Source organism: Notamacropus eugenii, chromosome 3 (assembly GCF_028372415.1).
Source record: "Notamacropus eugenii isolate mMacEug1 chromosome 3, mMacEug1.pri_v2, whole genome shotgun sequence".
Lineage (NCBI taxonomy): Eukaryota > Metazoa > Chordata > Mammalia > Diprotodontia > Macropodidae > Notamacropus > Notamacropus eugenii.
The window spans coordinates 141,095,359-141,107,920 of NC_092874.1; the positions used below are offsets into that span (position 1 = coordinate 141,095,359).

Here is a 12,562-nt window from a genome sequence, read left to right on the forward strand (position 1 = left end):
TTTTATATGTGACTAAAATTAAATGTTAAAATTTGGATTGAAACTATTTTAAATTATTTTTAGTAATTTTCAGAAGAGAAATCTGTCATAAAATCCTCTAAATATAGGAGTACCTACTTGTCTTTGACCTTCCTAATAGATGTTTCCTAATATGAAGCATATCAAGCCAAAATTAAGATAAATGTTATGATTCTGAATAGCTTCTTAAAAGTTAAGTTCATTAAACATTAAGTGCCTAATATATGCATGTTATACATTGAAGGCAATGAAAAATTTAGACAAGACTGGGTCCCTGCCATCATGAACTTTGCTTCATGGGACTATTAGATGTAAATTAGTAATTATAACATAACAATATAAGTTCATTAAAAGAGCCGTGCCAATTTGGATGGAGTATACCTTGATGGAAAGGAATAATTGAGATAAAACTCAAAATAGTATAATATTAGATCAAAGATGGTCTTGAATTCCAGGCAAAGAAATTTAAATTTCTTTTATAGTCAGGAACCAGTCAAGATTTTTGAGCAGAAAGAGCAGGTAGTGCATACAGATTATTCTGGAAGCCGTATAAAAAATGAATTAGAAGTGGCTAGAGGGAGAGTAAAGGAGGTAGGGAAGGATAGGGAGGGGACAGACTTGACCTTTTAGGAAGGTGTTATAGAGTAGTCGGCTCCGGTGATAGCAATGGGAGTAGAGACAAACTTGAGATGTTGCAGAGATAAAGAATCTACTGGTTGCTGATTGTATGTGAAAAGTGAATGAGAGAAGAGTCCTAGAAACATTGTTCTAAAAATGAAACCTGTCTTGAACTAAATATACCTGATTTTATTAATAGGAGTAATCTGAATTGGCTTTAAAAATTAAAATGAAAAATTTAAGTATCAGTAAAAACAATCAAATATATGAGGATTTATGCGTTTTCACTCTGTCCCCCATGCTTGATATATTCTCCTTCCTTATCTCTGCCTCCTAGCTTCTTTCTAGTCCCAGAGAAAATCCCACTTTCTGGTGGAAGCTTTTCTGAATTCCTCTGAATTCTAGTACTTTTGCTATTTTGGTTATCTTATTTACAGCTTGTTTGTACAATATTTGCATGTTGTGTCCCCCCTCTCATTAAATTTTGAGCTCCTTTAGGTCAGGGACTGACCTTTGCTTTTTTTTTTTTTTTTTTAAATTCCCAGTGCTTAGCACAGTGCCTGGCACATAGTAAGCATTTAGTAAATACTTCTTGACTGACTGACTGTAAGACAAGGGGAAAAACTTGACCTAAAGCTAATAAACAAATAAAGAAAAGTCTTTACTTGTGAATCTCCTTCCAGTCCTTCCTGAATTTCTACCATCTTTAGACCCCTCTCCTCTTATTCCTTTCCCTCTCCTCTTTCTCCCCCTCCTCTTATGTAACCAATATTTTATGTCTATATGTATGTATAATATTTATGTAATATATAATGCTCATAATACTATAATAAGAACAAACATGCAGACATTTCCTCCAGAACTCTCTCCTGTACCACCTTGGTCTCTGGAAGAAGTACATTGATTCAAACTGAGATCAGTTTCTGAATTACATTGGTCAGCTATGTCTGCAGCAAGAGTCCCGCAGGTCCAGGGTCCAGAAGGTCAGTTTGGAAGTTCTTCCTCCTGCCTAGCTCCTGAACTGGCTACACAACCTAGCTTGGATTTCTATCTCCTGATTCTTGTGGCTCAAAGTGGAATTCCACTCCTGCTCCTAGAGCAGAAAAGTACCAAGGCCTGTTGTTCCCAGGCCACATAGTTTGTCTTTTCTTTCCTTTCAATCAGTGTGAACAGTTCTGGTTCTGCTTTTACTCTATATTTACCTCACACAGGATTTTCCATAATTCCTTGTAGTTCTTAATATTTTACAGCATCATAATATTCCATTATCTTATATACCCTAATTCATTTAGCTTTTTTCCAACTATTTTTATGGAAAATATGTATCCAGTATTTTATTTTTACAAATAGAGCAATGATGAAGAGTTTTTTAGGTCTTTTTGTCCATTTATAATATTTTGGAGTTATAACCCTGACAGTGGAATTTGTGGGCCAAAAAATAATCATAAAAAATTATAGTAAGTTTTGTTAATGTTATTGTATGTTGGGATGCTGTTGTGCAAAATATTTGCATAATCCCGTTAGAATGCCAATTTCTTCAAAGCATTGAAAACTTTGCATTTTATTATTTTAGAATATTTTTGCCATTCTTGTGGGCTATAAATTAATGTCTTAGAGATCATCTTGATAAGTATTTCTCTTAAATGATTGATATTTCAGGTAGTTGGTGTTACTTCATGCCAAAGTTAGGTAAAGTTAATAGCCCCTAAATTTGAGAATTTTTTATTTTGAGTTTGTGACTGACTTTTTCACTTGATTATTTATTGTAAATTGCAGCCAGCTGAGCTTTAATCTTTACACTTTGTGAGTCAGAATTAAACCATATCCTGTATTTACCACTAATTTTGACTGTTGGTAGATTGTTTATCTTCTCTGTTTCCCTCCCCCCCAACATATTTTCAAAAAGGATTTTAGTTATTGTGAGAAAAAAATAGAAAGTATGAATTATATCTTATCAAATATTTGACCTTGTAAAATTTCATTAATAAGCAGGCTAAGTAAAATATTTTGTCAGCATTCCCAATTTTTATATTTTTTTAAATGATACCATTGTACAACTATTAGTTAAACATTATAAATATATGTATACATATACATATATGTATATATTGCATGCTGGGATATATGCGACATGGGACAGGAGAAAGCAGTACAATAGCTGGATCAATTGCATTAATATACTTTTTTCTTGTAGCCCTCTAATGATTGCCATTTTCTCTTTTTCACTTTGTGTTGATGGGATGGGTATAAAGTGGTACTCTAATTTGTATTTCTCTTGTTAGTGGTTTGGATCATTTTTCCAAATGGTTATTGATAGCTTGTATTTCTTTTGAGTACTGCCTATTCATATGCCATGACCATGTAGCTATTGAGAAATGGTCCTTGATCTTATATATTTGAATAAGTTCCTTATGTTTCTTGGATATGAGAAACTTGCAGCAAAGATTTTTCCCCAGTTAACTGTTTTCCATGATATTAATTTTGTACAAAAACTATAATCTTGTCCAATCAAAATTGTCTGTTTTATATTCTCTGATCCTTTCTATCCTTTGTTTGATCATAAACTCTTCTTGTATCCATAACTATGAAGTTCTTCCTTGTTCCTATTTGTTTAAGAAGTTACTCTTACTAAGAACCGTTTTGGAACTTACCTTCTGATATAATGGGAAGGGTTGGTGTAAACCTGATTTCTGCCAGACTGCCATCCAGTTTTCTTAGTAGTTTCTGTCAAATAGTGAGTACTTTACCCCCAGGTAGGTCCTTGGGTTTATTAAATACTATGCTATATAGTATTGCCAAGCTGTTCTACTGATTGATCTCTAATTTTTAACTGCACTAAATACTTTTGTTGATTACTGCTTTGCCATATAGTTTGAGATATACCATCTCACATTTTTTTCATTATTTCCCTTTACATTCTTAACTTTTTGTTTTTCCAGATAAATTTTGTTATTTTTTTCTCACTCTAAAAAGTAATCCTTTGATTATTTGAATTTTATGACAAGTAAATTGATTTAGCTAATATTGTAATTTTTAGTAATGGTTTGGGCTGCCAATGAACAGTTAGTATTCCTTTACTTATTTGGTATAATTTCTGTAAAGAGTGTTTTGTAGTTGTGTTCATTTAGTTACTTTGTGTTTCTTGGGAGGTAGACTCCCAAGTCTATTAAATCTTTTTTTTTTTTTTTTACTATTGATCATATTGGAGGGGACTCTAGTTTATACCTATTACATAGAATGCTGACTCTGCTTTAGTTAGATAGTGCTTATCTATTGGGCAACTAGATGGCACTGGATAGAGTGCTGGACCCGGAGTCAGGAAGATTCATCTTCCTGAGTGCGAGTGGTTTTGTGATCCTGAGCAAGTCACTTAATCCTGTCTGCCTCAGTTTCCTCATCTGTAACATGAGTTGGAGAAGGAAATGGTAAATGACCTCAGTACCTTTGCCAAGAAAACCCCAAATGGAGTAACAGAGTCAGACATGACTGAACAATAACAACAAAACTTATCATGTTAAGTAAAGGCACTTTTATTCCTTTAAAAAAAAGAAAATGAGTGGTACATTTTGTCAAAAGCTTTTTATGAAACTGTTGATATAATCACAGGATTTTTGTTCTTATTTATATTGTGTATTGTATTGGTAATTTCCCTAATATTTAACCCATCCTGCTTTCCTAGTATAAATCCAACTTTGTTATAGTGTATAATCTTTTTCACAGGTTGCTCTCTACTTCTGTATTGCATCAATATTCATTAGGATACTGTTCTGTAGTTTTCTTTCTGTTTTGACTTTTCCTGGTTTAGCTATCAAAATCATATTTGTGTCACAGAAAAGGTTTTTATAGTAGCCCTTTTGCTATTTTTGCAAGCAATTTATAAAATTGGAATTAATTGTTCTTTGAATGTTGTGATAGAATTTGCCTGTGAATCATTTTTTTTGTTGAATTTTTTTTTCTGACATTAAGTTATTTAAATTCTCTTTAATTTTCTGTAAATTTTGGCCTTTTGTACTTTGTAAATATTCATTCATTTCATGTCAATTTTATTGGCATATTGTTTCTGTTGTTCAGTCATTTCAGTCATGTCCCAAGTCTTCATGACCCCATTTGGGATTTTCTTGGCAAAGATACCAGAATGATCTGCTATTTCCTTCTCCAGCTCATTTGATAGATGAGGGAACTGAGGCAAACAGGGTGAAGTGACTTGTCCATGGTCACATTGCTAGTAAGTGTTTGAGATCAGATTTGAATTCATGAAGATGAGTCTTTCTGATTCAAAACCCAGTGCTCTATCTGCTGCACATATAGTTGGACAGAATAGTTTTTAATTTCTTTTATTTCTTCATTTGTTATGAATTCTTATCACTTATGATTCTGGTTATTTGGTTTTCTTTTTTTTTTAGCCAAATTAGCTACAGTTTGTCTATTTTATTTCCTATTTTTAGTCAGCTAATTTTATTAATTTGATACTTTTTATTTTTAATTTTGTTAACCTTTTATTTTTCAGAATTTCTATTTTGATGTTTTGCTCAGATTTTGTAATTTGTTGGTTTTCTAGGGTTTTTCTTTTTAGTTAAATGCACAGTTTATGTATTATTTGTCCTTTTTGTTAATGAAATTGTTTAGAGAGATATGTTTTCCCCTTAGGGATTACTTTAACTGCATCTCAATTTTAATTGTGTTGTCTCATTGTCATTATCTTTAATGAAATTATTATTTCTGTGACTTGTTCTTTGACCTACTAATTCTTCAATCTCCAATTAATTTTAAATCCTTTTTTTAGTAACCTTTTACCAAATATAATATTTATTGTATTGTGGTTAATATTTCTGTATTTCTAAAGGTATTTTATTGTAATGCTCTAAGAATGTAACAGTTTTTTCAAATAAAAGTATCAATTTGAGCTGAGGAATATATATATATATATATATATATATATATATACTATACTCCTTTTTATTCTCAATCGGTAATGATAAGAGCACTACATTTTTTTCAGAGGCTTAACTTATTTTTATTTTTAAAATTTCCCTCAGTCTGAAAGAAGTAATTTGACGTTTCCCCACTATTATGGTTTTACTATTTCTTTTTAATTTATTTAGCTTTTCCTTTAATTATTTGGATGTTAGGCCATGTAATTAATATATCCATACCACCTCTCAGTAAAATTTAGTTTCTTTGTTTTATCTCTTTTAATCAAAGTTTTTGTTTTTGTTATTGCTAGCTATCTAGACTTTGTTATACTAGACCTCTCATGGAGTGGGGGCAGTGTATAAATGTTTGTGATGTGAAAACTTATCTAATAAGACTTTGATTTATAATTTTACTTAAAATACTGGATTTTATAAGTAGCTTTAAAAATGTATACTCCTTAAGCTATATTTTGGATTAGAATCATTTTTAAATGGCTAGAGTATCACTTAAAATAATCATTACAAATGTAATATATATTCTTTTCCTTTTAGTTGGAGATTTTGATAAGATCTGGCGAGAGCACTGTGAAGATGAAGAAACACTCTGTGAATACGCTGTTGCAATGAAAAATCTTGCAGATAATCATTGGGCAAAAACTTGTGAAGGGGAGGGTCGTATTGAATGGTGTTGCAGGTAATTTGTTTAAACTTTTAAGATAGTTTATTTTATCCTACATTGTTAAACCTTTTAAACCTTATTTTATTATATTTAATACTAAGATTTCAGGTATAGTATTATTTCCCCTTTTCTGGTGTTTTAGCTTTTGCAACTCAAAATTATGCTTTTACTCAATTATAATTTATTATAAAAAATTCGTTGTACTGGAAAAAGGACCCTGGCCTTGTTTCATAAACTTGAGATTTTGACTTGAAACAGATTCTTAAAGATGGTCCTTCGCAGGTACCTAAGTGATGAAGATACTTGACACTCAAAAGGGTTAAGTGACTTGGAAGAGGCTGGATGTTTTCCAAGTTGTAGTCTGTCATTTTTCTTCTTTCTGTCCCCAGGGCCTAGCTTTGGGCCTTGCCTGTATACAATATTAATATTTCATTTACATTGAACTGAATTGCTTAAACTAAGGTCATACTATTAATTCCTAAACTGGGACGTGAACTTGGTTTTCCAGTCCAGTATTCTTTCTACCACACTATTCTTATGATTATTAAATATATTCTACATTAAAATTCTGGAGGTCCTTTTCTTTTAGGAAGTTTTGTTCATAAATTAGGAGATGCTCCTCTTGTTTACCATATTCTCTAGTTGTTGGGTTTTTTAAAAAACTTCAATTGCACTGAAGTTCAAGCTTCAGTATTTAAGCTTGAGTATTAAAAATCTATATACAGTTGTGTGTGCTGAGGGAATTTGAAAAGGAATTTATAGAAACCAAAGTTTTATCTCTTCTATAAGGGTAATAAGGTTTAGCCACTATGTTAGTGAAGTCTTTTAATTATCATATTTTGGTTTGTGCTTTGTCTGTGTATTTTTAACAATAACAATTTTTAGCAAATAAAATAATTGATAGCTTGAGCAAATTGTTTAGGCAGACTGAAGAAGAAAAGGTAGTGGTGTTTACTTAATTTTGAAGAAAATATAATCCTAGGAGAGTTTTTTTTTGGTATCTGAAGTAGTTTTAAAAACTAAACATAAAATGAAATCCACTTATGTTTCATATAACAAAAAGATGGTAGTATGGTACAGTCAGCAACTTAGAAATATCAGTGCTTAAGTAGATCATTTTTGACTTTTAGATCATGTATGGTATTCACATGAGTATTTGTTTAAACTTAAACTTGTACCTTCCTCAAACTGCAGCTTTTTTTTTTTTTTTTGAAGCAATGTAGTTTGCCAAAAGTTATATATAAATATTTCATAGAGGAGGTAATTTTTTCTTCAGATTTTTTGGTCAGTCTGCTGAAAAAAGTGTTAGGGTATAGTGAAATATATTAAAAGATTGGTAGGATGATTTCAGAGGGAAGTTATATAAGTCCATTACTTTAAATTTAAAACTTATGTAAGACATAATTCTTGGTGTCTACTATGTTGTTGTTGTTCATTTGTTTCAGTCATGTCCAACCCTTCATGACACCATTTGGGGTTTCCTTGGCAAAGATACTAGAGTGGTTTGCCATTTCTTTCTCTTGCTCATTTTACAGATGAGGAGCTGAGGCTAACAGGGTTAAGTGACTTGTCCAGGGTCACACAGCTAGTAAATGTCTGAAGCCAGATTTGAACTCAGAAAGATGCTTCTTCCTAACTTGAGGCCCAGCACTCTCTTCCACTGCTCCACCTAGCTGCCCTGGTGTCTACTTAGGAAAGGAAAACAATGTTTATCTTTGTTGTTACTGATTTCCAGAAAATCCTTTCGCTGATTTCCAGGAAATCCTTTAGTGCCTAATGATATTCTGAAGCAGCAATATCATTGGAAGGCCAAAATAAAATTTAATGAGATCATAATGATAGCTACTTTCTAATTATCTTTCTTAAATCTACTAAACATCAGTGTCTTGATATTGTACTACTAAGTGTTGATTTTCTGATTAAGTGAAATTGTTCCAATTTTAATTTACTAATTTCAATATCTTATTGAATTATTGTTTCATTGTATCACAGTCTTCTATGTATTAACTTCATGCATACTACAATGTATTCAACATTGTATTAACCCTATATATTAAAATGTATTACATACATAATTCAACATAATACAGTCTTGTAATACAGTCTCATTTCAGAACATATCTCAGATGTATAGATGAAAAAAATACCTTTTTTTAAAGATGATGACTAGACAATGCTTTTAATCCCTGCTGCTGCTGAAGCTGTAGCTGGTATATGAAGTTAGACTAAGGGCCACCAGGCTTCCTAAATTGAGATAAACTGACCCAGGTCTGAAAAACAGAACCTGTTTCTGTGTTGATCAGTATTGATAATCAGAACTGTGAAGAAGTACCTGCTGTACATTTAACTTAGACAAAACAGGGAGACCCAGCCCCTTATTCTTTCCTCCTCTCCCCCCAGTCAAGATCATAACTAGTTCTAAAAGACGAAGCTCTTTTTAAAATGTTGAGTACTTGCTGTGTTTATGACATTGTACCAGAATTTGGGAACACTATAAAAGATGAATGAGATATTCTACCATGAATAAGGTATATTCTCCTGTCTTCTAAGACCCTTTCTCAAGACAGAAATATAACAAGAATTCCCCTTTTCAAGGGAATAAGACTTTTGATTTCATAAGTATTTGAAACTCCTGTTGCAGATTAACTATTCTCAACTTTTAGAGAGTTGCTTGGGCTGCTAAGGCTTAAATATGACTTCCTCAAGGTCACACAATCAGTAACTGGCAGAGGTAGGACTTGAATATCCCTGTTTGTTTGTTTGTTTGTCTGTTTCCTTTTGTTTGTTTGTCTGTTTCCTTTTATTTTTATGCTCTTGGTAGATAAAATTATGTTTTCACTAGGCAGGTAATTGACTAATTTAGTGGTCTTATAATAATAGGATAGTACTTTTTTTACCTTGGGAAAGAGGGATTATGCTGCACCAGCAGTTTGAAAGATAATATATTTGTCTATAAACTAAAATCCCCTGCCCATTCTTCTTTTGAAGTTTTGTTTGTGAACATTATAAAATTTGTAATAAAAAAATTGTTCTGTAGAATTAATGGCATAGGTATAGTGATGATCCTTTGCAGTTTTCCTTTTTGTAAGTATACTTTTATACTTATTAAAATTACAAAACAAGGTTATTGGTAGTCATCTCTCTTATTAGCAGGCCTAAAATTTAAAATAAAATTTCTACTTAATGAGATGTTTACCATAGTTCATACTAATGTAAGTTATGGGTGTAAAACTATCAATTCAGTGGAGGAATTGTGACTGAGAGTTGTAATTGAAACAATTCATTCTTTATTATTTTTGTCAATTTAAAGGATATTCTGTTAGAGACTTCCACCAGACTGGCTTAGTTTAGTTTTGTTTTTTTCTACTATGTGGTATAATACTGTGTTGTGTTGTATATTTGACAAATAGAGTTTGACTCTCTCCTGGTTAGTTATCTAGCTTCCTAAATTAAAGTTGTGATTTTCTACATCATCAGGTAACTCTTTTATAGAATTGTTATTAGGATGTGGATGAATCTAGCTGCTAAAAACAATTTGGAAAGGAATGTTAAATCACAGTTGAGCTCTGTTTTTGGTACTCCCATTGTCATTGAAGTCTTCCTGCTTGAAATCTTAAAAGTTATATCGTTTCAGTTCATTTGAAATTAAATTCAGATTTGATAGAACAGAGATAGTATTATGAACAAGAAATTGGCATAGTTTAGGCTTGGAATTTTAGTTCACAGAATCCAAGAGTTTTAAGAAACCTCAGTGGCCATCTAATTCAACTGATAGCTTAATAAGAATCCTTTTGCAGCACCTCCAGTAAGTGATTATTTTCCTTTGAAGGGAGGGAAACGACCTCTCCAGACAACACTTGTAACTTTTGGTTAGCTCTAATTGTTAGGAAGCTGGTGTTTTATGTTGAGGCTGTTGTGAGCCAAGATATTGGTGGAAATGGGGAAGGTGAGTTAATCTCTCTGTGCTCTTACTTCTCTAGCTAGAAATATCACAAACAAGGAAGGTGCAATGCAGACTTATTGTAATTGAGGTTAACTTTTACCTTGAAGTGGATTGATTTGGGACTCAGTTGTTTGCCCTTTGGGCAAGAAAAGTAAATACAGTTTTTAAGATTTTGATTTTTAGAAATTCAACTGTAGAACTTAACATTTATACCTGTTTAATTTCATCTTTACAGCCTATTAAAATCTTTTTGGATGATGACTCTATCATCTGGTTAGTTAATTATTCCTCCTTTCTTCAGACTTTGCAAGATACTGATATATCTGATGTCATTAATAATGATATGTCTGAATATTAATAAAAATGTTGAGAAGAACAAGGATGACCTAGAACCCTTAGCACAATCCACTTGAGTTCTCCCTCCAAGTTGAAATGGGTCTGTTAATAACTTTGTGGGTCCTGTGTTTCAGTCAGTTTCAGCTCTTCTAGGAACTCTACTTTGATCTAGCCCACTGGTCTTCAAATTTTTTCGATTCTCTTTTTAAAAAACAAAACAAAAATATTTATGTAGAGCTTACACTGTGCCAGCCACTATCCTAGCACCTTACAATTATTATCTCATTTGATTCTCACAAACCCCCTGGGAAGGAGGTGCTGTTATTAGTCTCCTGTTACATATGAGGAAACAAGCATACAATAGTTAATTGACTTGCCCAGGGCCACACTGCCAGTAAGTGTCTGCAGACAGATTTGAACTCAGGTCTTCCTGACTCCAAGCCCAGTTATCTACTACAACACCTGCCTCTTTCAGTAAACAAATTTTTAACACATATCCCAATATGTGTATATTCACCTATTTTAAATTATATACATGTACTTTTGTACTAATAATTATATACATAAATGAATGTCTTCATTCCTCTCTTGGTTCCTCTACTGATTCTCCGAACCTTTTCCGACATGCCATAACAGCTTTTTCACTCTGCCTCTGCACATTCATTCTCACCCTGAAAGTTCATCCTCCTCTGACCCCCTTTTCTAATTGATTTGTTCCTCCTCAGACCTCTATTTTAAGGAAAATGCCTGGTCTGATTATGTCTTCATTCCTCTTTGGGCTCATATATCTATATTCTAAGTGATTAACAGTGTCTGACACATAATAAGCCCTTAATAAATGTTTATTGATTTGACTTTTGATATATGTTGTAACACAAAAATAGAAGGTAAAGGATGAGATTCTAGAGGTGATAAAGAGCCAGCTAAGATTTTTGTATGGGGAGTAAGATGGTCTGACCATCTTTTAAGAAATTGGCAGCTATAGAGGGATGGATTAGAGGAGGGAGAGAGCTGATGCAAAGTGACCAATTAGAAGGCAGTTGCAATAGTCCAGATGAGAGATGATAAGATTTTGAACTATGATGATGGCTTTGAGGAGAAAGAAGGGAACAGATATGGGAGATGTGGAGGTAAAACCACAAGATTGGGTGATTAGGATGATATGGATGTGGTTGAGGGCAATTGTCATCCAGATTGACAATGCAATGATGAGAACCTGGGTGACTAATAGGATTGTGATGATGTTGACAGTGTTAGGGAGGTTTGGAAGGTGAGTGCAGTTGAGGTGAGCTGAGGGGGAGGATAATGTGGTTATACTTAGGATTCAGATTACAACCTATCCATGCCTGCTCAGCCTGTGTGGCTCATTCTGGTGAAATGAAAAGGGGGGAGGGGCCACCAAACTCAGCTCATAGTCCCAGAGAGATAGGTGCTTTGCACAGAAAGGAGGAAGAGGTGGAATGGGGAAAAAATTATTGATAGGTTGGTAGGATTTGGCGTGAGTATTAATGGATAGAAGAGTAGGTGTAGTTACATTGGAAATGAACTCCATGATTGGCTCTAGCAAGGTGGGTGGGATACAGCCTATCTTCTCCTTGGGATTGGACCTTTGGCTTCTACTTTGGAGGCTGCTAATCTAGTTCATATCATTCTGTTTTATATCCAGGTATAACTTGAGAATTCTGTTCAATATTTCACTGAAATCTTAGTATTTAGTATCTAAATATAGCATTCCCTTCATTTGCTAGTTGTAATTATTATGTCAAAAGAGGAAATTTGATTGATCTGTCATGACCAGTCATGCTTCCTTTTAGTGATCTCTATTTTCTTTGGTATATTCTTACAAACTCCTCTCTTATTAATGTGTTCCATAATTTTAGGCTAATTTCACCTTAATTTAGCTGGATTCTTAATCTCAATTGGACCAATCTCACATTGGACCATAATGGGGAAAATGCTGTAGTGATAGCTAATTTCAACTTTCTGTGGGCTTTTGACTAATTTTAGATAATAAATAAGACTAAAGTAATTTAGAATCAATTTATCACTACTGTA

The 12,562-nt window shown here is 32.9% G+C and overlaps 1 protein-coding gene across 1 annotated transcript in view; it reads left to right on the plus strand.

The window, feature by feature from the left end:
* Positions 1 to 12,562, plus strand: part of SAMTOR (S-adenosylmethionine sensor upstream of mTORC1) — a 58,366-nt gene that overhangs the window by 8,338 nt on the left and 37,466 nt on the right. The window contains exon 2 of the mRNA XM_072653000.1: positions 6,102 to 6,243. Coding sequence (XP_072509101.1) covers positions 6,102 to 6,243 — 142 coding nt within the window. The remainder of the gene's footprint in view (positions 1 to 6,101; positions 6,244 to 12,562) is intronic.